We start from the raw sequence: 22,797 nt of genomic DNA on the forward strand, positions 1-22,797 counted from the left end.
GGGTTATCGATTGCTTATGTCTGCCAGTTAGTCAGAGCAGGAAGCCTCGGTGGTGTGCACGGCTAAAGCTAACATTCATTGAATGAACGTGTTCAAAAATGAACGGAGCGGACTTCCGAGGAATTTCAGTTCATAATTTTTCTGAGAAAATCCTGGAGCAGGTCGTCCACTTCCATGTCATGAAGTTGGACGGCGGGTTCTTCCTCTGGGTCGGTTCGGCTCCGGTTCTGTCCAACTTAGCGGTCTCTCTGAACAGCAAATACGTGAGTACAGAACCCAGGTTTGTTTTGCTGACATTTAACTTTAAGCTAAAACCTGAACGTTAGCAATATAAACGTTATTAAAACCCTAAAATAACTCATGAAGTATTTCAATAAAGTCAGCTGAGTTTGGAACTTTAATATAACATAAAAACACATTTTAGTTAATTCCATTAAAAGAAAAAAATTCTTTGATATTTTCCAAAACTAGCTTAATTTTTGTTGTTTACATTTATTTTTAACTTTTAATAGTTTTTTCCCCCAAATTAAATGAGCAAGTCATAGTCACAGTCACAGATTTTTATTATTATTAATAATAACAGTAGTAGTAGTTGTAGTAGTAGTAATGTTGTTTTTTTATTTTTATTTTTACAATTACTTTATTTAAAAAAATTGCCTTTCCAAAAACATTGCCTGACTCCAAAATAACAGATTTAGTCTTCCTTCGTGAATATTAAAACAGGAAAATGCAATTCATAAAGACACCCCACATTTTTCACCCCAAATGATCTTGTTTATTTAAAACCAAAAAAAAATCATTGAAGATTTTAGGTCATATACAACTAAACAAATAAAATGTCTCATGTTGTTTTTTTCTTCATTAATGTTTGTCTTCTTTGAAAATTTTTACAAAAGATCCCTGCTTCTAAATACATTGAAGCTAAATGTGAAAATATTCTCATTTGAATTTTTAAATCTATAATTTCCCAATAATTCTAATCTCTTGTTTATCATAAGAGACCTTTCATTCTGTCTGTCATTGTATCCACTGACTTCAGTTCTGCAGTCTTGGATTGATTATTTACAACAGACATCGTTAAATATTTAGTTACTCCATCATGTAAAAAGTTTACTCTGGAAAATCTATTATTATTTCTTTCCAACTGTTTTATAATCCGGATTGGCTTTAAAAATGCGGAACGCAATTACAAAGAAATCAAACTTTCTTTTAGTAAGAATCTAGTAATTATTTCCTGGTTTTACATGCTGTTTGTTTTTGTTTGCAGGATTCAATGCCGTTATCTACGCTGGTGATGGGGGACCCGTCTGAGACCACTGCGAGTTCTTTAGCACAGAGATTAGGTAATCTCAACCCTTTCTATCATTTTTTTTCATAGCTTTATGAGTCCAAAGACAACAAAGTTAAAACTATTCCTTCTTTTCCTGTCAGGCAGTTTCAATTATCATCAGATCTTTCTTTGGAATCACTCCTCTTATAAACCTAATAATCCCTTCACTACACATATGCTTTACAAGACAAACTTCATAATCCATCTGTCACTCATTATTCCACCTAAACACAAGTACAGATTAAAGTTAAACAGAGATGCATATAACTGTGAGAATATTAACAGAAAGAAATTAACCAAAAATAATGGAAGTAAATTATTATTATTTTAAATTAATACATTTTTGGCCCTAAAAGGTCACTTTAAAGAGTTTCACTTCTCTTAACTAGGTTTGAAAGTAATTAATTATTTTCACATGTTATTATTTTTTCATTTACCGGTACATTTTAGATTTGGCTGCTCCATTAGCCAATATAGGTCAATGCGAATGCCCTTTCTGCCTGCAGGGGGCGCCACAAATCATAACGATTATTTTTTAATTATAATAAAGCTTGTTAATACCAATTCTTCTTTCAATGAAAAAAATGTATATTGAAAGATGCATAATTATCATAACTCAAAATGATGCTTCTCTCCTGAAAAAAAGCTTTCCAGGACACAGAAGAAAAGAATTTGGAAAAAGCAGGAAGAATAAGAGTTAAAGCACTAAGATTAAATGCATCTTCAGTTATTTAGCACAGTGAACTGTTCAGTTAAAAATGTCTTAACAAGCAGCTTCAACATGGTATGTTATTAATCTCTAATAAGTACAGTTTTTTAAAAATCTAAGATACAAACCAGTTAAAGTAATTTTTACATCAGACATCTTCATAGATTGTTACCTTTGTAGTTATTATAATTATTTCAGCGGCTGGGTAGCTCAGTTGGTAAGGTGAGAAGCCACCACCAGAAACCAGGGTTCGATTCCCGGAGGGGCCTGAACAATGGTAGTGGGGGCAATTAACATCACCTTGGGCAAGACCCTTAACGCTACTGCCTCCTGAGCGCGGTTCGGCTGCAGCTCACCGCTCCCCCAGGGGATGGGTCAAATGCGGACAACAAATTTCCCATTGTGGGATAAAAAAAACAACAAAAAAAACATTTCATTAATTAGCAGGTTTTTTATGTTATAGTTGGGTTTTCATGTTGGATTAAAACCTTTTTTTGTCATCTATTGACATGTCGGGTGACTTATAGGAAATATAGGCAGAAATAATGATATTCAGCTAAATTTAAGATGGAGGCGAGGAGGGCGGACGATGAGAGGGTCTGGCTTTGACTCTAACTTTTGGAGTTCAAAATCTCCTTTGAAACAAAATAACGCCACAAAAATCAATTATTGATGTACAGATACCTCAACGTATTCACTCATGTGTTAAATGATACTTTATTTACGGAGATGAAGAGGATTCAAATATGAATATTTGACATTTTGTTATCTTTTAGATTAAGAGCAAAGCTTCCCTCCAAAGCTTTTAGGAAAAACAAATGAGTGATTTCATAAATAAACCAACATATGTTTAGGTCAATACAAAATGCTCTTTTAAAGGGAGATGACATTCAGTTTATTGCATTAGTCACATCATGTACCTGTACGGGCGCCTCTGGTTTTTGGGATGTCTGTGGAGGGTTGTAAAGAGGAGCGGCAGGTGTGTTTTGCAGTTGCCTTAAGGAATGTACCATTGTCGTACGTGGGGTAGGCGTATCGTGAAGTATTTGTAAAGATGATGCAAGTTACCCTCACTTCTGATGCAGGGGGGGGGTGCTGTTGTGCGGCGCCCTCACACCACACTAGTCGTTGGTGAGGTGCGCATATCACAAATTCAAGCGCACTTATTTCCTGATCAGCTCTAATGGGCTCCCTGCACTGGGTGCAAGTTTGGGGGGGTGAAAAAAAATGTTATATTTGTAAGACGCGCCTGCGTCTGACCTACTTCGCTCTTACCTACCCTTTGTGGTCGCATAAGTGTTCGCGTTGACCCATCGCCTGGAGCATGCCCATAGAAAAGATGTGCGTGACCATCTTTGCTCTACGAGTTCAATAAGCGTTCTTTGATCTTAAAATTTTGTGCGGGCCACCTGCGTACATTTGTCCGCCGTAGTCCGGCCGTATCAACATATAAGGGCAGTTGTTGTGACTAAGGCATAAGCTAAGCAAGCTTGTATGTTTACTGTCAGGGTGGGCATCAAAGAGAAATTGCGTCTGTTTTGCAGCAAAGAGGACGGAGAAGCAGGTCTTTGTGAGCTACAGTCTTCCCATGAGCGACTCCAGCCTCAGTCTGTTGGTAGAAGGCCGAATCAAAAAGGAGCTGGAGCTTCACCCGGAGCACTTTTAAACAACATAACAACAGCACACAGAAAGGTGAAGACCCACCCAACCGCTCTCCCTCATCAAACAAGCATCAAGTTACCAGGACAACCAATCACAGCCAGTTTGTTTGCTTTTTTTATTAGCATAATAAATTAGGAGGTTTATCAAAACTGGTAGGCCTATGGCTTTTTGTACAAATGCATCTTATTAAAAAATAACACTTAAAAAACAGTATTAGTGGCTTTTTTATGTTGAAAACATACAAACTAGTAACCAGACATGTGAGCTATGTGCTAAATATGGAAACTATTTGTATTTCAAGAAAACAAACGAGTCACGATTTAGGCGTCTTTATGTTTTGGAAGAAAGAAAAATTGGCACAAGTCGGCAAACTATGAATATTGATGCAGTTCTGGTTGATGTTGGGTTTGGAAAGTGGTTAAACCTACACAAGTCACGAGGCCAGACCTACACTGCTCTACTCTAATCCTCACAAACACTTACTCCAGAAAATGGTTGAATATTGTGCTTTCTGTTCAGAGGAACTGAGGTTCACAACACGGTGCAAAGGAGGAAGAGGAGGAGGTGTGGAAGTATCTACAGAGTGTTTCTAGCTAACACCCCTCCCCTCGCTTCTGTGGAATTCAAAAATAAATCCAGAATTTCTTTGATTTCATTCGATCTGGTCTAAAAAAAAAAAAAAAGAAAATCACATTAAAGCCATCTGAGATGCGTCATCAGACACGGCGAAGGTCACTCCAAAATGCCCATTCAGCTCCCAAATGTGGTGGCGTCGATTCTCCGGCTGATGGACAGCCATCATGCGCCCACCACGGTGTTAGGTTAGAAGTCTACACCGGCCTCACCGTTACACATAAAGTGACTTCTATTCAAGACCACAACAGAGACTAAAATTAAAATCATGTTGTGCCTTTTCATGCATTAAAAAGAAATCGTCGTGGTTTTAGCCCAACCCTGGATTTCCACTATCTTGGCTGAAATTCACAAACACCTGATTGTGTCTTTAACATTTAGTGCAAAAAGAACCTGTGGAGAATGTGGGAAAGCAACAAAGAAAAGTCCCAGAGCAAAGCTCACGCTTCACCTGTCTGCAGCCTCTGTGGGGTCAGGCAGGGTCACTTTCCAAATATATCAGTCAGACTATAAAAAAAATGAAGTCCAGACTTGCTTAAAAAGTATGATTTGAAGTCTTACTTCATAGAATTTTGTGAAGGGAACGCACAGACGTCACTGCTCTGAAAAAACGCCTGTTGAGCTTTCAAATACCGAAACGCCACAAATGAGTTTTGTTAATATATTGGGGGGGCGCATAATGGAGATTTTACCATTGACTGTATATGAAAACTAGACTGGACGAGCGGGACATCACCCATAAAAAATAGTTTACCAGGTCCAACAAAATGCAGTGTGGTTCTGGTGCCATTTTTTTCATTCGGACACTGGCATGTTGGAGCCGGACGACGTCGGTAAGTGATTGGCCCGAGTCGGTCTCGGTCAACGTTTCTATGGCAACTACTGTCGCCAATCAGGAGTGAGCTTGTCGGAAGTCCACACCACTACCACTTGAAAGGGGGCTTGGGACAATCTGTCAAACAGATTGAAGGCGAGAGCACCTCCTTTTATCTAGGCATCTGATTGGTCAGTTGATAACTTGTATAACATCTGCTACAGTAAAAATATGAAAACAATTTGGATTCGAAAGAAAAAGGGGCAAGTTATGCTAGTGGGGCAAGAATGGTTATTTTGACAAATGGAGGAACTGAGTAATAGCTGTTTATTTCTCAATTGAAGTCTGAGTTTCTTGGAGTCAGCAGAACTTCCTGTTTGAAACGTGAGGGGGGAGGAGTCACTCCGTCCAGTTCTCATATGCAGTCCATGGATTTTACACTAAAAACCTTTCAGGAAATTCTTTTCATTTTATGACAGCGTTAATGCCAGAGCTGTGGCCTGAATTACTGCAGATCTCAGGAGTGAAAACTAATTAAAATCATATATTCTATGTTTTACCTGAATAGGAACTTTAAAATGAACATATTTATATATTTCTATTCATATTCATATTCATTTTGCTTTAGACAAACCAGACAAAGGCATCTTTTCCGCTTGGCTTTCAATAAAAGACTGCCTCACAGATGTTTGTCACATCCAGACTTCTGTTAATATCTGGGCTTATATTCACCTGCCGTTTACATCACAGCTGAATGTTTTTAAACCCACTAGCAGCTCTAATTCTTGTCTAAAATGACTCTGTTTAGTCTCTGAAATCATCATCATCTCATAAAATTGTCTTGGTGACATGTCTGGACTTAGAATGCATTTACTCTTATACTTTATAGATTAGAACATCTTGCAAATGTTTTTATTCCTGTGACTTTCGTGACGTCTCTCAGACATTTCAAAAGTCTTTTCCTGTGTTTCTGCGTCAGGACAGTGGCGTAGCATTCCTTCTTGAAAAGGGCAATTTAAAAAGATAAAAGTTCTTATTGCATGACCCCCCCCCCCCCCCCCTAACCCCCACGCACCCCTCTGACTGCTGCCCAAGACAATTGCCAGTGCCTCCCCCCACCACAACGCTCAGAATGCTTACAGACTTCACTTGTTCTGTTGTTGTTTTTTGGCAACAGTGCTTCATCATCAGTCTTCATCACAAACCTCACAATAGAGAGTTCATCAGGTTTCTGTTTCCCTTCACGGTTTTGTTCACGAGTCTGCGATGAGTCTGTCTGATGCCGCAGCAGAGGGCGGTCAGACCCCATTGGCTATGGCGCAATTTCCAATCACCTCCCCGCCTGTGGCGAGAGCATAAGAGGCAGGAACCGCTGCCAGAGCGGTGGCCGCCGCCACTGTGGCGCTCCCGGTGGCTGTGAGGTGCAGCGGTGTGTCGTGGACGCGGGAGTAGTCCTTGTCGCACTTGGCCAGGAGAAGGTGCTGCTCTCCGTGTTGGAGCAGAGTCTGGCGCGTGAAGGTCTCTCCGTCGGCCAGGCTCTCGGGGAGGGGCTGGCCCCGCGGTTCCGGCAGCAGCAGCAGACAGATGATGCACAGCAGCGTGCAGCAGGCGAAGATCACGTGATGCAGGAAGTAGCCCTTCTGGTTGTGGAGCTCCATGATGGGAGCGGTGAGCATCCCAAAGCCGGCGCTCGCCAGGACCAGGCCCAGACCCCCACCCCTGCAGGAAAGAAGGCAGGTTTGGTTCAGAGTCTGAAAAAATGTAAAATACTGCTGGAAAACTAAATTTGTTTAAAAAATTAAGGATTTTCTCACAGTCTCCTCTGAATATAACCCAAATACAAGTAGAAAACGGGTTTTTCTTTTTTCTGATTTAAACTTTCATGTGGAACCAACAAGCAAACCCTGAACGACCTTTTCCATTTAACTGCAGGTGAACCCTGGTTTGGTTCAGCACATGAACGTGAAAGCAGACTGTTGTTTTTGTAAGTTAACTAAAGAACACAAGTCCAACAAACTTCACAGAATTCAGAATTCCTTTTGGACAAAAGTGCCCCCAAATGGAGCAGTGCTGATGTGATTACATGTTGCTTCCAGGATGTTAATGTGAAAACAAACCAAGTGTAGATCTGAAGCTTTCTATACCCATCTAAGCTAAGCCTACCCAACTATCAGCGTGGAAAAATGCCTAGAAAATGGACATAAAACAATAAAAAATAGTTTTTCTGTTTATTGTTCTGAAGCAACCTCTTTAGTCGCCTCAACCTTTTTTAAATGAGTTTTTGCAGCTTCATAGTTCTTCTGATTTCAAAATACCAGTTTTTACATTTTTTAGTGCATGTAAACTAAAAGCAGAAGCCCCACACACCAAAATCTTTATACTAGATTACAAATCACGGTTAGCAGTCATAATTCTTATTTTCTGCACTTTTCCTGCTCTCATCACTCGGTTGTTGTATCTGAACCTTTAGATGTCTTTCCAAGACAAAAAACAAGCCTGTCTGTGATTTACTAAGATCGGAGACATCAACATATGACCTGCCCAATCCCTGGCTCATAGAGATTTCTTCTGTTCTAAAAAAAACTTTGAATACTGTTGTTTTTTTCAGGCCTAAATAAAAGTTTTTATTTATTTTATTTTTGTATTTTGCAGGCTCTATCTTTATCTACCCAGTTATGTTAATATTCTGTATTTTGTAATAACCTAACTTCTCTGTCTTTTTGTTTTCTATGTCTCAGTTTCAAGGATCTTTCGCTGCCCGTGTTCTGTTTTTGAGTTGTTATATTTTACTTTAAAATGTTGACATTCTTCCTGTGTTCTAATAAGATTAAGGTTTATTAGTCCTAAATCAAACCTTCTTGGTTTTCACTGAAAATTCTGGCCACAAGGTGGCGCCGCCGTGTAACTTTAGCAGGAATTGAGAGGCCACACTCAACTAAAACATGTTTAAAAAAAAAGCAATCAAAACGAGAGTGTGTAAATTACAGAGACGAATGGCTTTAGCCAGCTCCCTGTTCGCTAACCTGATGACGGTGGGGGTGATTTCTGCACAAAAGAAAATGCTGAGCGTGCTGACGGCGTGAGAGGAGAACATCCCGATGATTGAGAAGGCCACCGAAAACTTCCTGTTCAGCGTGTCGCGCAGGACTGTGCAGAAAAGAGAATAAATAACGGTAACGAAAGCCAGAGGTTGTCCGGGTGAACGCTCACTCAGCACGGATCAGCAGACTGTGGGGCGTACCTGTGTCGTGGCGAAGGCTGTACTTCCCAATTACTGAGGAGCGTTTGAGAGCAGAAGACATAGTTGAACGTCATTAGTAAGCACAGAGAACAGCACAGATCAGTCACAACAAGGAACAAAAAGCCTTCAGGAGAAGCCAGAACGGCCCAATAATGATTTGATGCTGAAGAATCAGGTTAGGGAGGCAGAAGACTCCAGCTTTTATCATTGCCTTGATGAAAACGTACTGTAGTTTTATTGGAACTCAACAACACAACTCAAACTAGATTTAAGCATCTCTAGTGCATCTGTGAGCGGAGGAGGTAAACCTCTGTTCTCCAAACCTGATTGAAGACACAACTTCAAAACACGCATTTTTTTATGTAAAGTATACGGCTTTAAAAGTGAAACGGAAGAGAAAAGTAAGTATGTTGTTCTCGTGTGTTGTGGTGAAAAGCAGACATTTTTTAAAAATGCATTGATAATCATAATCAAACCGATGCCTCCTGAAAGATTCCCCCCCTATTTGCAAGTGAACCCTGTTGTGGTTCAATAAAAATGTTTCTGAAATGTTCTTCAAATTCGGGATTGGCGATAGATTAGCAGAATAAAGTGGGGGAGGGAAAACGGACCTTTTTTCTCGAAAATAAAAGTAAAACATTACTAAAGCGTATGCAGTAACTCACAGTTTAGCAGACCCAACTGTAGCAGCGATGCCAGTGCCGTTATGATCATGAAGGTAAGCAGCCCTCCCCGCCGTCCCATCAGCCCCACTGCGGGGCAGAGCGCCAGGCAGGTGGCCACAGCGATGCCAGCCATGGTGTAATAGTCGGCGTGGCAGAGCGCTGTGGGCTGGGCCTCCGGGTCCATCATGCTGCGAGCGAAGCAGTGGTGAATCCCGTAACCTGTCAGGCTGCACAAACAGATGTGTTCCACATCGTCATGCCCATCTGCATACAAGCACTTGTGTTCCTCATCATCAATCAGTGTTTGATCAGCAATGCAAGTGAGCACGGCCAGCCATTAGCCGAAGACACTTACGAGTTGACACACAGCACCACGATGTTCTTCCACAGGTTCCTGGTGCTCATCATCCGGACTATACAGCTCCGCTGGGGTTTCTTGTGCAGCTCCTGCTCCAGTTCTGGTAGGAAACATGAAACATGACATCTACTCCTTCAGTTCTTAATGAGAGATCGGCCACAGTGGACCTTTTTTTTTAATTTTTATGACAGATTAAGCACGGCTGTGCCTTTAGACTGACACAGGAGCTTAATGCCTCACCATTATCTGTGTGTATTACCTCTGAGAGGCACAAAAATAAAGGAGTTAAACGCCCACACTGGGGAGAAAGAAAGCTGCGCCGGCAACAAGACGAGAATCAGGCGTGACTCTACAGCTGCTCATTTGGGGTTATGCAGGAACTATTTCAGGATTCACAACAGTAATTTGTTTTACCGTGCCAAGTTCTGAATTGTGCAACAATAAAACTTCTTTAGAGCAAACTGATGGGAATGTGTCAGTTAATAATGGACACTTTGCAAAACATTTAAACAATACTGACTGATTTCTGTGAAATTAACCAGTTTCAGTCAACACAAGTTACAATGATGTCACAGTTCAATGAGATGGAACAAATGTATATTCTAAATTTAGATCATTTTTCTGACTACATGTTGTTTGGTCATGTCCTAATAGGATATTATTATTGCTTTTTACTATCCATAATCTGCAAGGATGAAATTAAGCAGGAAACTCAAAAACACACCTTAAATGTTCTTTATAGGGACTTAAACCAGTGGGTCACATGATTACACTCAGCTGTCTTTTGTTTACAGCCAGTGATAAAGAATTCAATGAAAAATATGGAAATATGAAAAGTACTGTTTAAAAAAAACTGTAAAGGTAGAGGAAAAATCAGATTCAAATTTCATACAATTACAGAAATCTGTACATCTTTGTCATTTAATCTGATTGCTAAGGGAAAATGGAAAATTTACTTGAAGAAAACAGAAGTTGTGTGGTTGCTATTTATGTTTCACAGAGCCTTCTATCATGAATGATATGTATTTTGATCAGTTGAGGGGTTATTTGTTTTCCTTAAACTGCAAAAGCTTTGAAGGAGGGATACAATACTGACGTGACATATCTGTGGCTGTCCTTGTGACTTCTCTGATCTTTGGGATCCAAACGTGCTGATTGCAGTTTGGTTTCATCATGGGGGCAGTCTGAGAGCATCCTTCTACACTTAAAAGCTGTTAAGAGTCCTTGCATCTGTTTCATATTGATTTCATCACATGGCAGTGAGTGGCTGCAGCATAAGCACTTGCATATATAATATAAGTTGCATGATGGTGTATGGGTAAGATTGGTGCGAGCTTTTGTCTCGTTTACTATTTCTCCCAGGGTTCGTCCTCACCTGTAAGAAGTCCGCTAGGTTCTGTCGACATGTCTACCCGGTTCTTCCTGGCGATGCGCAGCATCATTTCTTTGGATCGCTTGTAGTGCTGGGTGGCCAGCAACCAGCGCAGCGACTCGGGAAAAATCCTGCATAGCAAAGGGGGAAAAAAAAAAAAGGATGAGAAGGACGAAGAGACAAAGGACGATTGGACTGTGGTCCAAGAGGAGGAAGAAAACCAAAGAAAGAGAGGATTGTTTGCAAGTTGAACAAGAGAGGGCTTAGCACAGCTTTGCAGTGTGTACTGTACAAGCCATCGCCTGGCTCAGAGTGAGAAGACCCCCACCCCCCACCCTCTCAATCCCACTGTCAATACCAATGTCTTCAAAGGGTGGGACTCACCAGACGTAGGGCAGCATCAGAACGAAAGGGCTGATGATGACAATCTGCAGCACCTGCCAGTCATCTCGGTTTGGCCAATGGTGGCAGAGAGCAGCCACTCCTGGCATCAGTAGCTGCCCGCCCACCTTCAGAAAACTGGCCACCATGGTCATGGAGAAGCGCCAGGCTGGCAAACAAAGCTCAATCCCTAAGAGGAGGAAAAACGTGATTGAATGAGTTCAGTGTCATTTTGTAATGGTGAGGGAAGTTTACAAAGCTTCAGAATCACTGAGGACTATTATGACGTTCCCTTGAGACTAGTGCACTAGTTATCATTGCCCCCCCCCCCCTTTAGGAACTCTGAACAGACCCAGGGCTTTAAGAGGGTTCAGCTGCTTTGTTTCCCATCCCCTCCCCTTACTGCCTGTAACATGGTACAGTCCAGATGGCCTGGCCCATATGGCAAGGCCTTCTTGAAGGTGACTGTTGTAGGTAGGTGGTGGTTAGGTGTATGTATAGTTAACTGTACAATGTGTGTGTAAGGAAAAGAAATTCAGATGGGAAAAGTAGAGGAATACAAATGAGTTTCACCTAATCCATTCATGAGAGGAATCACAGGAGGAATGACAACAAAAACCACTAGAAGACATACAGACAGAGCAGCTCCTAACAGCTAGAAAACAATGAAGGGGAGCTGGGACAAAATTGCCTAACTTCTATTTCTCTTCTGGTCCAGACTCCAGAAAGCCTCTCTATGGGTACCGGAGCCCAGGAAGGAAATTAAAGTGACCTGCGTTCTTAACCTGACCATCTGTTTCTTTCAACCACAAACACAGGGATAAAGACAGTATTTACAGCAGTAACGTTTATGAATGTATACCAGTAAACAAGTCTGAGAACGTTTAAGCCAACACTTAAAAAAAAAAGTTATTCCAACTTAGAATTACATTTTTTACGTAGTTCATTGCATCAAATCACAAAGTTTACAGAAACTTTTTAAGTAGGTAAGTATGAAAATACATTCCAATAAAATATTAGTGTACATAGCCCGCTTTACAATATAAGCAGCAGATATGTATATTGACTAATAGATGCGGTTACACATAAGCCAAATGTATTGGGACTTAAATGAGATTAGTGAATTTACATGGTCTACATTTAGATATTTTTGTGAAGAACAAAAATGGGCAGATCATTAACATTGTAAAGGCTCTAGACCGGCTCATATTACAAAAATAAATGTTCTGCCTCTCCTGGAGGACGTTCCAGTTTGGTCACTAGGTGGAGCTATAACATTACACAAAAACAGTGCTTTAGACCACAAATGGTTACTTTAAAAAAAAGTTTCTTTAAAAAATGTACGCCTCTGAGTATATAAAAGCTCTTAATTTAGGCAGCAATGTATGTTTAGGTCGACCAAGCGTTAGCATTAGTCGTTCTATAGGAAATTACTTTATACGTTAGCATCAAGCTAGCGGACCTTAGGTTTACTGCTGTTATGCATTAGATCACCGGAAAAGGAAAGGCATAAAATGTTCAACCTCTATTTTCATGAGTCAGTAATTGATTTTTTAAGCTTGGATAGATTCAGATCAATTAGTCAATTTTATCAACCCAGCCCTACTGTTTAGTGCATGATTGATTTTTTTTTTTTACATTATACAATCAAAAATAAATGCTTACTTTTTTTTTTTTTTTTAGAGATGGTGACCTTAAAAGTTTAACCTGCAGTGAAATAAAAAAGTATTCAGAGTGACAACCCCAAAAAATTCTAGTCTGACAACTGTCCATTTAACTTAGTAATAATTATAATAAACTAATTAGTAATAGTGCATTTTATATATACAAGTTATTCTACATTTTTAACTTTTGATACTTGATCAATTTATGCTATGAAGATTTTTGAAACAGTGTTATGTCTATTTTACTCATATTATTTTTAATCATATACTTGATTTTTCTAATAAACATAATCTGCATATATTTTAGATAACTGATCTGCATTTGCCGTGTTGATTTCTAAAATAGTTATTTTTTACATAATAATTTAAGTAATTCATCTTTGTCATGTGCTTTATAGACACTTAAGGATTGTTAATTCTGTCTGATAAAAGCTAGGAACGGTAAAATGATAAATCATGTAATAAAATGGTTAGAGTATAACAGGGGTGGGATTATTTAAGTTCGCTTCCTTCCACTCCCTTTTAAGCAATATTTAATTTAATGTCAAATTATCCTAAGTTTGATACGTCACTGTATGAATGTATAACTGATGAATGTAACGTTTTTGTGTATTATTCTTATTTGATTGCTTGAAATAAACCATTTCAAATTCAGAAATTCAAAATTTTAGTAGAAGTTTAGAAAAGACACACGTCACCAAAAACCTTTAAGCACAGCAGTAGGGTTTAATAATTTGGGCGTCCTCAACCCAGTTCAATAAATGTAACTAGGTTGAAGTGATGAATTTTAAGCTGTACAAATGCCTTTTAGGGTCCAGTTCAACAGCAAAAGCTCAGCCAAAACTGGGTCATTCAACAGATTCAACAAATTTACAGCTGAAAATATGGAGGAAAAATCTAAATTCAATATGCTGCAATAGCCCCGGTTAAATCCTAAAGCACTTGAAATGCTGTGGTAAAATCTTTGTGAAGCTTTACATTCATAGGAACCCAAAAGGTCTATGAACCCGAGCAGCATCAAAGACAAAAAGGGCCTTTTGCACAATTGTTGCTGTGAAAGATGGTTCCCGGTTGAACTATCGGGTCGTATACGTTTTCATCCACATTACTATCTGAATACTATATGAAAGTTTTTTTTTTCATTTCACTAAGATGTACTGTGTTTTAAAAACGGTAAAATATTTAAGGAGAAGATAATATCCTTTGGGGGTTTTCACCCAAGAATAGCCAAGCAGATTTTTATATAATTGGTCATACAATGTGGAAACATTTCTCATCTTTATTTGGTTTAATTTGCTTTTACACTAAGCAAATTAAATAAAATATAACAAAAGCTCCACATTGGGAGGTGGTACTGCAGGTAGTGAGTTTTGAGTTTTAGAGGAAAACTAAGTGCAATAAAGAAGAAAGCTTTTCCAAGGTGAAGTTTCCCAACCTTTTCACATTTTGTGTCAGTTAGGATCCTTGCTGACAGCTTCTATGTTGGCTTATACCACACACTGTCTTTGTTTTACTTCCTCTCTTTTGGTTCACTGGATACAACATCTCTGTTCACACTGTGGTAATCTGCACCAGGGTACACGTGCATGTAAACTGAGACCCTGAAGTGGACCCCAGTTTGCTTGTTGAGTCCACACCAGAGCAGTTTGAGTTCAAACCTGCTCATTAAAGTGGAATCTCAAGCTACGGTCACACCGGGATTGTAACGCGCCTGCAGTTGGAGGAGGTTTGGTGCGAAACGTTGAAGCAGTGCAAATGTTTTCTCAGCTCTGTTCTAATATATTCTTATATGTATGAGTCCCTGATTGGTCAAACTTTGACCTGATTTAACTTGCAATGCATGTTCCAAACGCATTTAAAAATGTCCGTAGTTCTGAACAAATCAGCTCAAAATGTACATTTACATGCGTTTACATAGACTTCCATTGGAAGTGGCTGCGGTGTGACTGTAGCTTCAGAGGAAACAGACGACTGAAAAGCAAAAAAGCCCTGAGTGAAAAAGTTCTTTAAATTTCCCAAAATTAAAACGACAAATTTCTATTTGTAGTTTTTATACTTGACAGTGAAAACCTCAACTGAAAAAAAGCGGTTCCTCTGGATCAAAACTAGGCAACAATAAACACAAACAACTTCAGAAGCCTTTAAGATTAAGGAAAACAGAAGCACCTCAGTAAAAGCAATGAATCCCAAAGCAACTAAACAAAAGCCGCTCCCAGGCTCCCCAGGGAGGCGTCTGATCCCACTGACTTTAACAAACACACACTGGCAAAGAGCTTTTGTTCCAGCTGTGGGAGAATGGATCTTCTTGTGCTGATTATCTCACTGCCCCCCCCCCCTGTGTGAGCTGATCTTCCCCTGCTCCCCCCTTTTTCCTCCCCTTCCTCTGAAGTGGCTATGACTCTCTGTAAAAAGTAACCCCCCACACACACACCACTACCTCTCCCCACCCTCCTCATCCTCCTCTTCCTGCTTCTCTTAACAATCAGCTTCCCTGACTTCATATCAGACGTGAGCAGCAGCAGGCTGAATAAAAATGAAAATAAAATAAAGTGAAACCTAGCCGAAGAAGAGCAAGACGCAGATGATTTAATGATCACACGCATCTTTGATGACAAATTGCTGACAACTCCATCACACTCACACACAGTGTGTTGCCCTCGCTAACCTTGCCTGAAGCATGAGATCAGAGTGGAAAGACTTCTGGCTTGCTAACAGCACAGGCTCACAGACAGATCCCCAGTCTGTGCTGGCATGCTCAATGAAGCCTACAACTCCGACACGAAAACCCACTTTGATTCAACGTTGATCTATAGGACGCTCTGTAGAAAAGTAAGTGACGTGGCATTCATTATTACCCCTGAAATGCCACCTTGAAGCAGCCCCTGGTGGCTCTCAGTGATGTTTATCCTCATGTTAGTGCGAGAAAAGGATGTAGAGGGGGACGCCATGTAACATGGTGGCGCCTGTTAGCCAGAAACTCCTATAATTATCTATTTCTGTTTCCTTTTGGCTTTAAAGATTAACCAAAAATGCTCGATTTGATAAGAAATAGGGAATTGACAATGATAAGAAAAACAACAAAAACAGTTTGAAAGACAAAAGGGAGACAAACAAACTGGATTGAATTAGAGCCTGCAACGGACTGGCGACACATCCAAGGTGTACCCTTCCTTCACCCAACAGCAGCTGGGACAGGCTCCAGCTACTCTGTCATCCCAAAAGTGATTAAGCAAGTTTGGAAAATTGATTTGAAGAATTTTTTAAAAAGTAGTCTGTTATTTTCCTCCACATTACTCTCAACTAAAGCTTTACTAAACCCACACTAATGTATTGCTTTTGTCAAAAAAAGTAACCTTTAAAATAATCTTTTTTTTTTGTCATTACTTTTCTGAAATGGAAATGAAAGCGATCTTGTGTGCAGAAGACGACCTTTGGGCTGTTCCAAAGCTAAAATGTTTAGTTTGTAAAAAGTACCAGGAAGCAGAGGTGGAAACAGAAACGAATCCCACAAGTACAATGCTACAAAGTGAAAGCAAACCAGAGTTAGTATATTACTAAAGTACCATTAATTACAAGTAGCTGAAAGGGGGAAAAAAACAAGGAATTGAGAAACAGGAAAAAGTCGGGGTCATAAGGAGGAGCTGTTGGAACAAAATCAATCTCTGGTCAACTTCAAACTGTGGGTTTGTCTTCACTTGCACATGAACTCTGGTGCAGTTATTTTTCTGAGGACAAAAAATGTCTTCCAGATAAACGTAGCGTAGTAAAGAGGAGGTTAGGGTAAACTAGTTTTCTCTGTGTTTTCCCCCCATTCCATGTAAGAGCTTGTTTGGGCCTACCACCCATTCATCCATCTTCCAAACTCGCTGATTCCCTTTTCAGGGTAAGGGGGTTGCTGGAGCCTATCCTAGCTAATCCTTGGGGAGGGTCAGTCTGTCACAAGGCCACACAATCACACACAGACATTCACACTTATGAGCAATTTAGAGTCTTTAATTCACTAATCCATGAAGCATGTTTTTGACAGTGGGAGTGCCGGGAGAAAACCCACACATGCATGAGGAGAACATGAAACTCCACACAGACAGGGGACTTCTTGCTGTGAGGCGAACGTGCTAACCACCACACCACCGTGCAACCCCTGTTTGGGGCTTCACCCTCCCTAAATGACCCTCAAAGTCTTGGGTTTGCCCCTGGGTGTCATGTGTGAAGTCAAACTGAGTTCGTGGGAGCTGTTCAGGTGTGAACCAAAGGACCAAAATCCTCAGCCTCAAGCAAAAACTATAAACGTCTAAAAGCGTCCCTTGATCCTCAGGAAAAAATGTAATGTTAAGTTTATTTCAATTTTTGTATAAAGTTTTAAATTTTAACCAGAGCTTCAAGTAAGAAGAAACTTGTCTAGCTAACAAGAATAACACAAATATATTTTACTCTGTACTTGCTGCTTCATTTTTTACTAATAGCAGCGTTTGTGACAACTGCATGTGAAGCCATCTCTCCATCAGCCAGGAGGAAATCAAAGATGAAGGTTGTGCAGAAAGCTCCTAACAGCGCTCAAAAAGGGCGGCCCTCGGGCAGGTGCTACATCACGCAAAAGTGATTCATTTGCACATGAACACAACCCACATGAGAGGGAAAAACTAAAGCCGACTGCTTCAGTGGAGGTCGTTATGTGGCGTGTGCTGCAGAGAGATAAGTGAGATTTAAGCGAGCATTGCAAAAAAAAAGAGAGCACTGGAGGTAATGAAATGGTTTAGATAGGAGAAAAGGAAGAGGGCATGGATGGAATATAAGAAGACGGAGAGCTGGGAAGATGTTGCATTTATAGCAGCCGAGGCTGAGAGGAGGAGGCGCTTGGAACATACGTTCTATAGAAGTTCCTTTCATCTATAATACAGTGTGGGCTTCTTCTTGTTTTTTTTTTTTAATTACTGTATCAACCCTTTTCCTGTTTACCACTCAGGTCCATGTGCCCCTGTGGTGTTTCAGAGTTTGTTCTCAGCAGTACAGCCTGGGTTTTGTGCTGCTGCTCATTTAGCTGCAAGCTGACTTTGGGGTTAAACTTCAGGTTTTGTTTTTTTACCCTTTTAATTGAATAGATTTACATTGACTATGCATGTAAGAGCTCAGCCACAACAGCATGCAGTTAGCAATGAGGCAACATAAGCGAATCACAGTAATCTGAATTCAAGACTGATGAGCGTCCTGCATAAAACCCCATTGCATTTAAAGTTATAACTGAAAAAAGTTTAGTTATTACAACACAAGTCTGCTCATTTTTTTTTTACCATCTAAATGTGACTTAAAGGACAATGCTTCAAAATGCAGCCTTGCAAATTGAACACCTTTTTGTCTTTATTTGATTGTTTTAAAAAAAATATTTGCTTGAGGTATTTTTGTGTAATATTAAAATCTGTTTAATGAATTTAGATCAGAATAGTCAGTTGGATTTGTTTGCTTCGCATCAAATGGCAAAATTTTTATTTGGTTTTCTGGTCAGACAGGACCATATGGACCATGTGTCATACAGTAACAACAGTTGCTTGTTTCACAGAAGTAAAAAAATAAAAATGAATAAAAAGCTAGTGAGCACAGCTAATGTTTTTGCAATCCACACTATTCAAATTTTAGTGGCAAAGAAAATTTCACCAAGAAAGTTGCTGAACCGCACCAGGGTTCCCTTGCAAGTGACCGGTTTTGCGTGTTTGGGTCCAAAGAGTTTGGGGTGAACTTTTACATCTGAAAAAAATCCAAATCAATCTTAGAACCCACGTCATTGTGGATCAAATGGTCCTGAAAAACTCAATTAAAGCTAGATTGTCTGTGCTTCCTATATCTGGCCCATTTTTTCTTTTTGAACACGTCTATTGAAGCGTTCTAGAAGTAAGGATTGACCTGTCCATCACAGAGTTGGTGAGCAGTTCTAAAATTGAATATAAATAAAGCAACATTTTTAATCCTAACCAATGTAACAAAAATCGTTGGACATCCTTGTTTGAGGAACAAGGCCCTTAGTGGTCACTCTGTAAAAGGACAATCAGAAAATGACTTCATTATAGCCAATCCTCTAATAACACATTACAGAAAAATAAATAGAAACAGTTGGGAAGGAGGCAAATACTTTTAGACAGTAGTGTAAGAAAATGTCGGGCTAGCCAAAGGGACCCTCTACCGGTGAGACTCGCACGATGCAGCTGGGAATTATTTTATGACCCAAATGTTTAACTATCCAGAACCACCAAATACAGCACGCATGTCAAAAAAGTGTTAATAGTTGTAAAAGATGTCTGCATCGCCCTGCATTTAAATTGCCTGCCATTTATATTGACAAATGATGTAACATGCATATCTGCTCCATCTGTAGTAGAATAATTACTTGGACAAGGCGGCTGTTTGATGACATGGCGTTTTTCCGTGTGCACTCACAAACCCACCCTTGCATTTTTGCAGTAAAACACCATACAATAAAGAGATAATGAAGAAATAATGACCTCATTCCCTCCCTGTGATGGATGCCTGTTTGGTTTTTTAACAGTGATCTGAAGTTGGACTCCTGGGATTCCTCCGCCTGCTCGCTCAAGTGTAGCTGCAGGACTTTAGCCTCTGACATTATCGAGGAACATTTTGCAGGCTTTGCTTTGTGCTGACATGCTCTCACTGTAGGAACACACAACTCGAAAACACAACGCTGCAACACTTCATTTTTGCACTTCAAGAGCCTGCATGAAGTTCAATTTTGCACAGACAGTGTGGACTACATAAACTTTGAGTGAACAAATAAATCTGATTACATTTTCCTTTCTTTAGCCTTTATAATCTTTAAAGCTGCAAGTAACAATTATTTCAAATGGGTGATTCATTTGCTATACATTCTGAATTATTTACAATTATTTTGACTGTTTCTGGGATTTTACTTTTATTCAAACAGTTGTACTTTGAATACTGGAGTAGAAGGGATCTCACAGTTTGCATTTTGTTCAAGAGCATGTTTGTGTGCTCTTGAGAGCAAATATCTGTCCACACTTGTAAATGAACTCTGGTGCAGGTCAATTTGATGGAACGCTTTTACATTTTGTTTTTAATTTATTTTACACCAAACCTAGGATTTTTCGAGTGGATTATCCAACATCCTTTATCTAATAAGGGCAGTAATCCAACAATGAGAAATCGGACTCAAACGAGTACATTTTTTGCCCCGAAAAGCAGATACTTCCTGGCACATGTTCACCTTTATCCGATAGATTTTGTTTTACATCTGCGTTTGTGTAAACAAAAGACATGAAAGGGGAGTCACATGAGACCCCTGAGCAGTGTAACCATAGCGACCCTGGTTCCTCCTCACTGAGTACAGATGGAGATCAAAACCAACCTTTCCTTTTTTGCTGACATATCAGCATCCGCATTAGCAAAGCCAACACTACAGCTGTCATATGGTTAGGGCAAATGGGAAATGGTGTATACATTGGTCCCTGGCTCCATCCTGGTTCACCTTTCCCCATTTTGTGGATTTTTTTCAGTGCAATTTTGCAGATTTTATCTTTACTTTGAGAATTTCAAGAGAAAAGCATGAAAATCTTATTGTCTGAGAAAAGTATATAAAGTGTGTAGTTAGGAGTTTTACAGCCTTAAAATGTCTAAAATTCTACATCCTGAATTTCACCTATCACTGGTTATTTTCAGAACCTAGCCCTTGCAATAAACGAAGGATCACTTTACTAACGGCACATAGCGCTTTTCTATCTTCCTTTATGGCCCAAAGCTCACTTCAGTCACCGTCCCATGCTTACACACATTTACACATTAATGGTGGCTCAGCTGCCGATCACTGGCATCAACTTAGAACCTCAGGAGCAATGTAGGGTTCAGTGTCTTGCCCAAGGACACTTCAACACATGAGTGGGCATGCTGGAACCAAACCTGCAATCCTTCCAATCAGAGGCCGACCGCTCTGCACCGTCAAAAAAAAAAAATCTGATAATCTACTTCCACAGTTCTTTGCACACCAGAACAGGCAGTGCTGATAATTTCCCACGTTCAATTGTTTTGATTCGCTCTCACACAGCACTCTGTCTGCCAGACCACCTGAAGAAATCCTGCCGTTGACACGCTTTGACAAGAGAAAAAAAGAAGAAACAAAGAAGAAAACCATCTAACCCTGCTAGCCTTCCACTTATCATGTATTATCAAGCGCTCGACCTCCCTACTAAATCGCCTTTACCTGGATTTTTACGTTGTTGTTGTCTTGTTGTTTTTTTTGGGAGGGGGGGGGTCACTTTTAAATCATTGACTCCATTTGGTTCACTTCTGCTCTTTGGTCCAGTTTGAGCTTGAAAGCTGCAAAGCACCTCAGGACACAGAGTTGTGGTCCAAGGCCACGGCTAACTTCACTATCGACAGGATTTTGATCAATCTCTGTTTTTAACCGTGTATTTCACCGTCCGACATGGCCATCAACAGAATGTTGATTAAGCCATAGAAATCTTTAAGGGGCTGCTGTAGACCTTGGTGATGTAGAGGCGTGTCTCAGAGGAATCCACCAATCACAGGCAGATACAATCATTACAGCCCCAAAAACCAGTTTTGGACACCCTTCAGAAACGTAAACTCTGTTCTTTGGAACGTCATTTTTATTATTTTGTAAATAAGACAACCTGGCTGTAGCAATATAGGAAAATGAAATTAAACTCCTTGCATTTAACATACTGGACTATTGAACTATGTTTGACTTCCTGCTTGAACATTCAAGGTATGGATTTTTCTTTTATTGTGTAACCCTGAAACATTGAGAATCCATATTTTAAAAAAGTACGTCCATCTCTCTGCATTCACTCAAGTTAACTGCACCAAAGTCCATTTACGAGTGAAAGGTGACCAGCAGAACAACTGGTTTGATCAGTAAGTGAGTGGAAAGGATAGAAAATGTCTTGTGAACATGGTGAGACGATGCAGGAGCTTAGTATTATTGAAGTCAGAGCACTAATGGGTGTGTTGAGGTTTTTGTTCTTTGTGCTATCTTTCTCCCCACCGGCTCAGAGCTCATTTGGGGGCATTACCACCCTTAATTGAGTAGCTGTTATAGTTCATTTCTGAGAGTGTGTGAAAGCATAGAAGGTGTAAAAACCTCTAGCAGTCCCCACTTGTTAGAACAAATCCTATGGGGTTTTCCAGTGTGAAAGCAACCAAAGTGTCATCTTATAAAGTTAAAATTCTGTATAAAATATAAATACCAAGTTTAATTTAAAGTTTTTTGCATAGCTTGACCAGGGGTGCGATTTATATTCAGGAACATAAATCATAAAACATAAATCGGCTCATATATTTGTTATTTTCTCATTAACAACCACTTTCCCTTTAGCGGTTGTTCGCCACTAAAAACCACTTCACCGCATTGTAGGTGTGTGTATCAGCATTTGCTACTGACAGCAATGCAGACGAAGCACCATCCACAAAAAACATGGAGGAGAATCTGATTGTTCTCCTCCTGAACCTTATGATATTTTTCTTATTTGCTCGGAGACGCTTTTATTTTTGCCGTCTTCCGACCTAATGCAGGACAGCAAGTCGTCAAACTGGGTCACAGAGACAGAGAAGTACCGCTGACAGCACCGTCATTTAGACACAGCTCCTGGACTGTCGAAGGTAAAGATCGTTGTTTCAAAAATAGACAGAATGATCTTATGAACCCAGACATGAAGATGAGTTTGCAGATGCTTTTGTAGAGCTCTTTAAAATAAATATACCGGATCTCTCAACGTCATCCGTGTCTTCTGTACGCTGTAAACAAGACGTTCAGTCAATGCTTCTCTGTAGCAATGAGGCTAAGACGATATCTTCTCCCACACGTTACGGGAGCATCTAATTTGTGAACACATTTTTTGACAAGTGTTGAGCATTGAATTTGGCACACATCAAAAGACGCAGTGGACATGAATTTGACGCGGGAATCAAGTTCGGTGGGAACGCAGCAT

General features: G+C 40.0%; 2 protein-coding genes across 2 annotated transcripts in view; one reads left to right on the forward strand and one right to left on the reverse strand.

Annotated features, from left to right (window-relative positions):
* On the forward strand, positions 1-3,909 carry psmg4 (proteasome assembly chaperone 4). Its single transcript, XM_004068125.4, has 3 exons — positions 1-263; positions 1,268-1,343; positions 3,584-3,909. The coding sequence occupies exons 1-3, from the start codon at positions 99-101 to the stop codon at positions 3,703-3,705; spliced, it is 363 nt and encodes a 120-aa protein (XP_004068173.1). The 5' UTR covers positions 1-98; the 3' UTR covers positions 3,706-3,909.
* The window catches only part of slc22a23 (solute carrier family 22 member 23), a 27,635-nt gene continuing 8,640 nt past the window's right edge, over positions 3,803-22,797 (reverse strand). Inside the window, exons 4-10 of the mRNA XM_023954389.1 lie at positions 11,169-11,355; positions 10,788-10,915; positions 9,410-9,512; positions 9,055-9,281; positions 8,390-8,422; positions 8,172-8,295; positions 3,803-6,867 (exon numbers count right to left, since the gene is read on the reverse strand). Coding sequence (XP_023810157.1) covers positions 6,447-6,867; positions 8,172-8,295; positions 8,390-8,422; positions 9,055-9,281; positions 9,410-9,512; positions 10,788-10,915; positions 11,169-11,355 — 1,223 coding nt within the window. The 3' untranslated portion in view covers positions 3,803-6,446. The remainder of the gene's footprint in view (positions 6,868-8,171; positions 8,296-8,389; positions 8,423-9,054; positions 9,282-9,409; positions 9,513-10,787; positions 10,916-11,168; positions 11,356-22,797) is intronic.

This window comes from Oryzias latipes, chromosome 4 (assembly GCF_002234675.1).
Source record: "Oryzias latipes chromosome 4, ASM223467v1".
In the NCBI taxonomy this organism is placed as follows: domain Eukaryota; kingdom Metazoa; phylum Chordata; class Actinopteri; order Beloniformes; family Adrianichthyidae; genus Oryzias; species Oryzias latipes.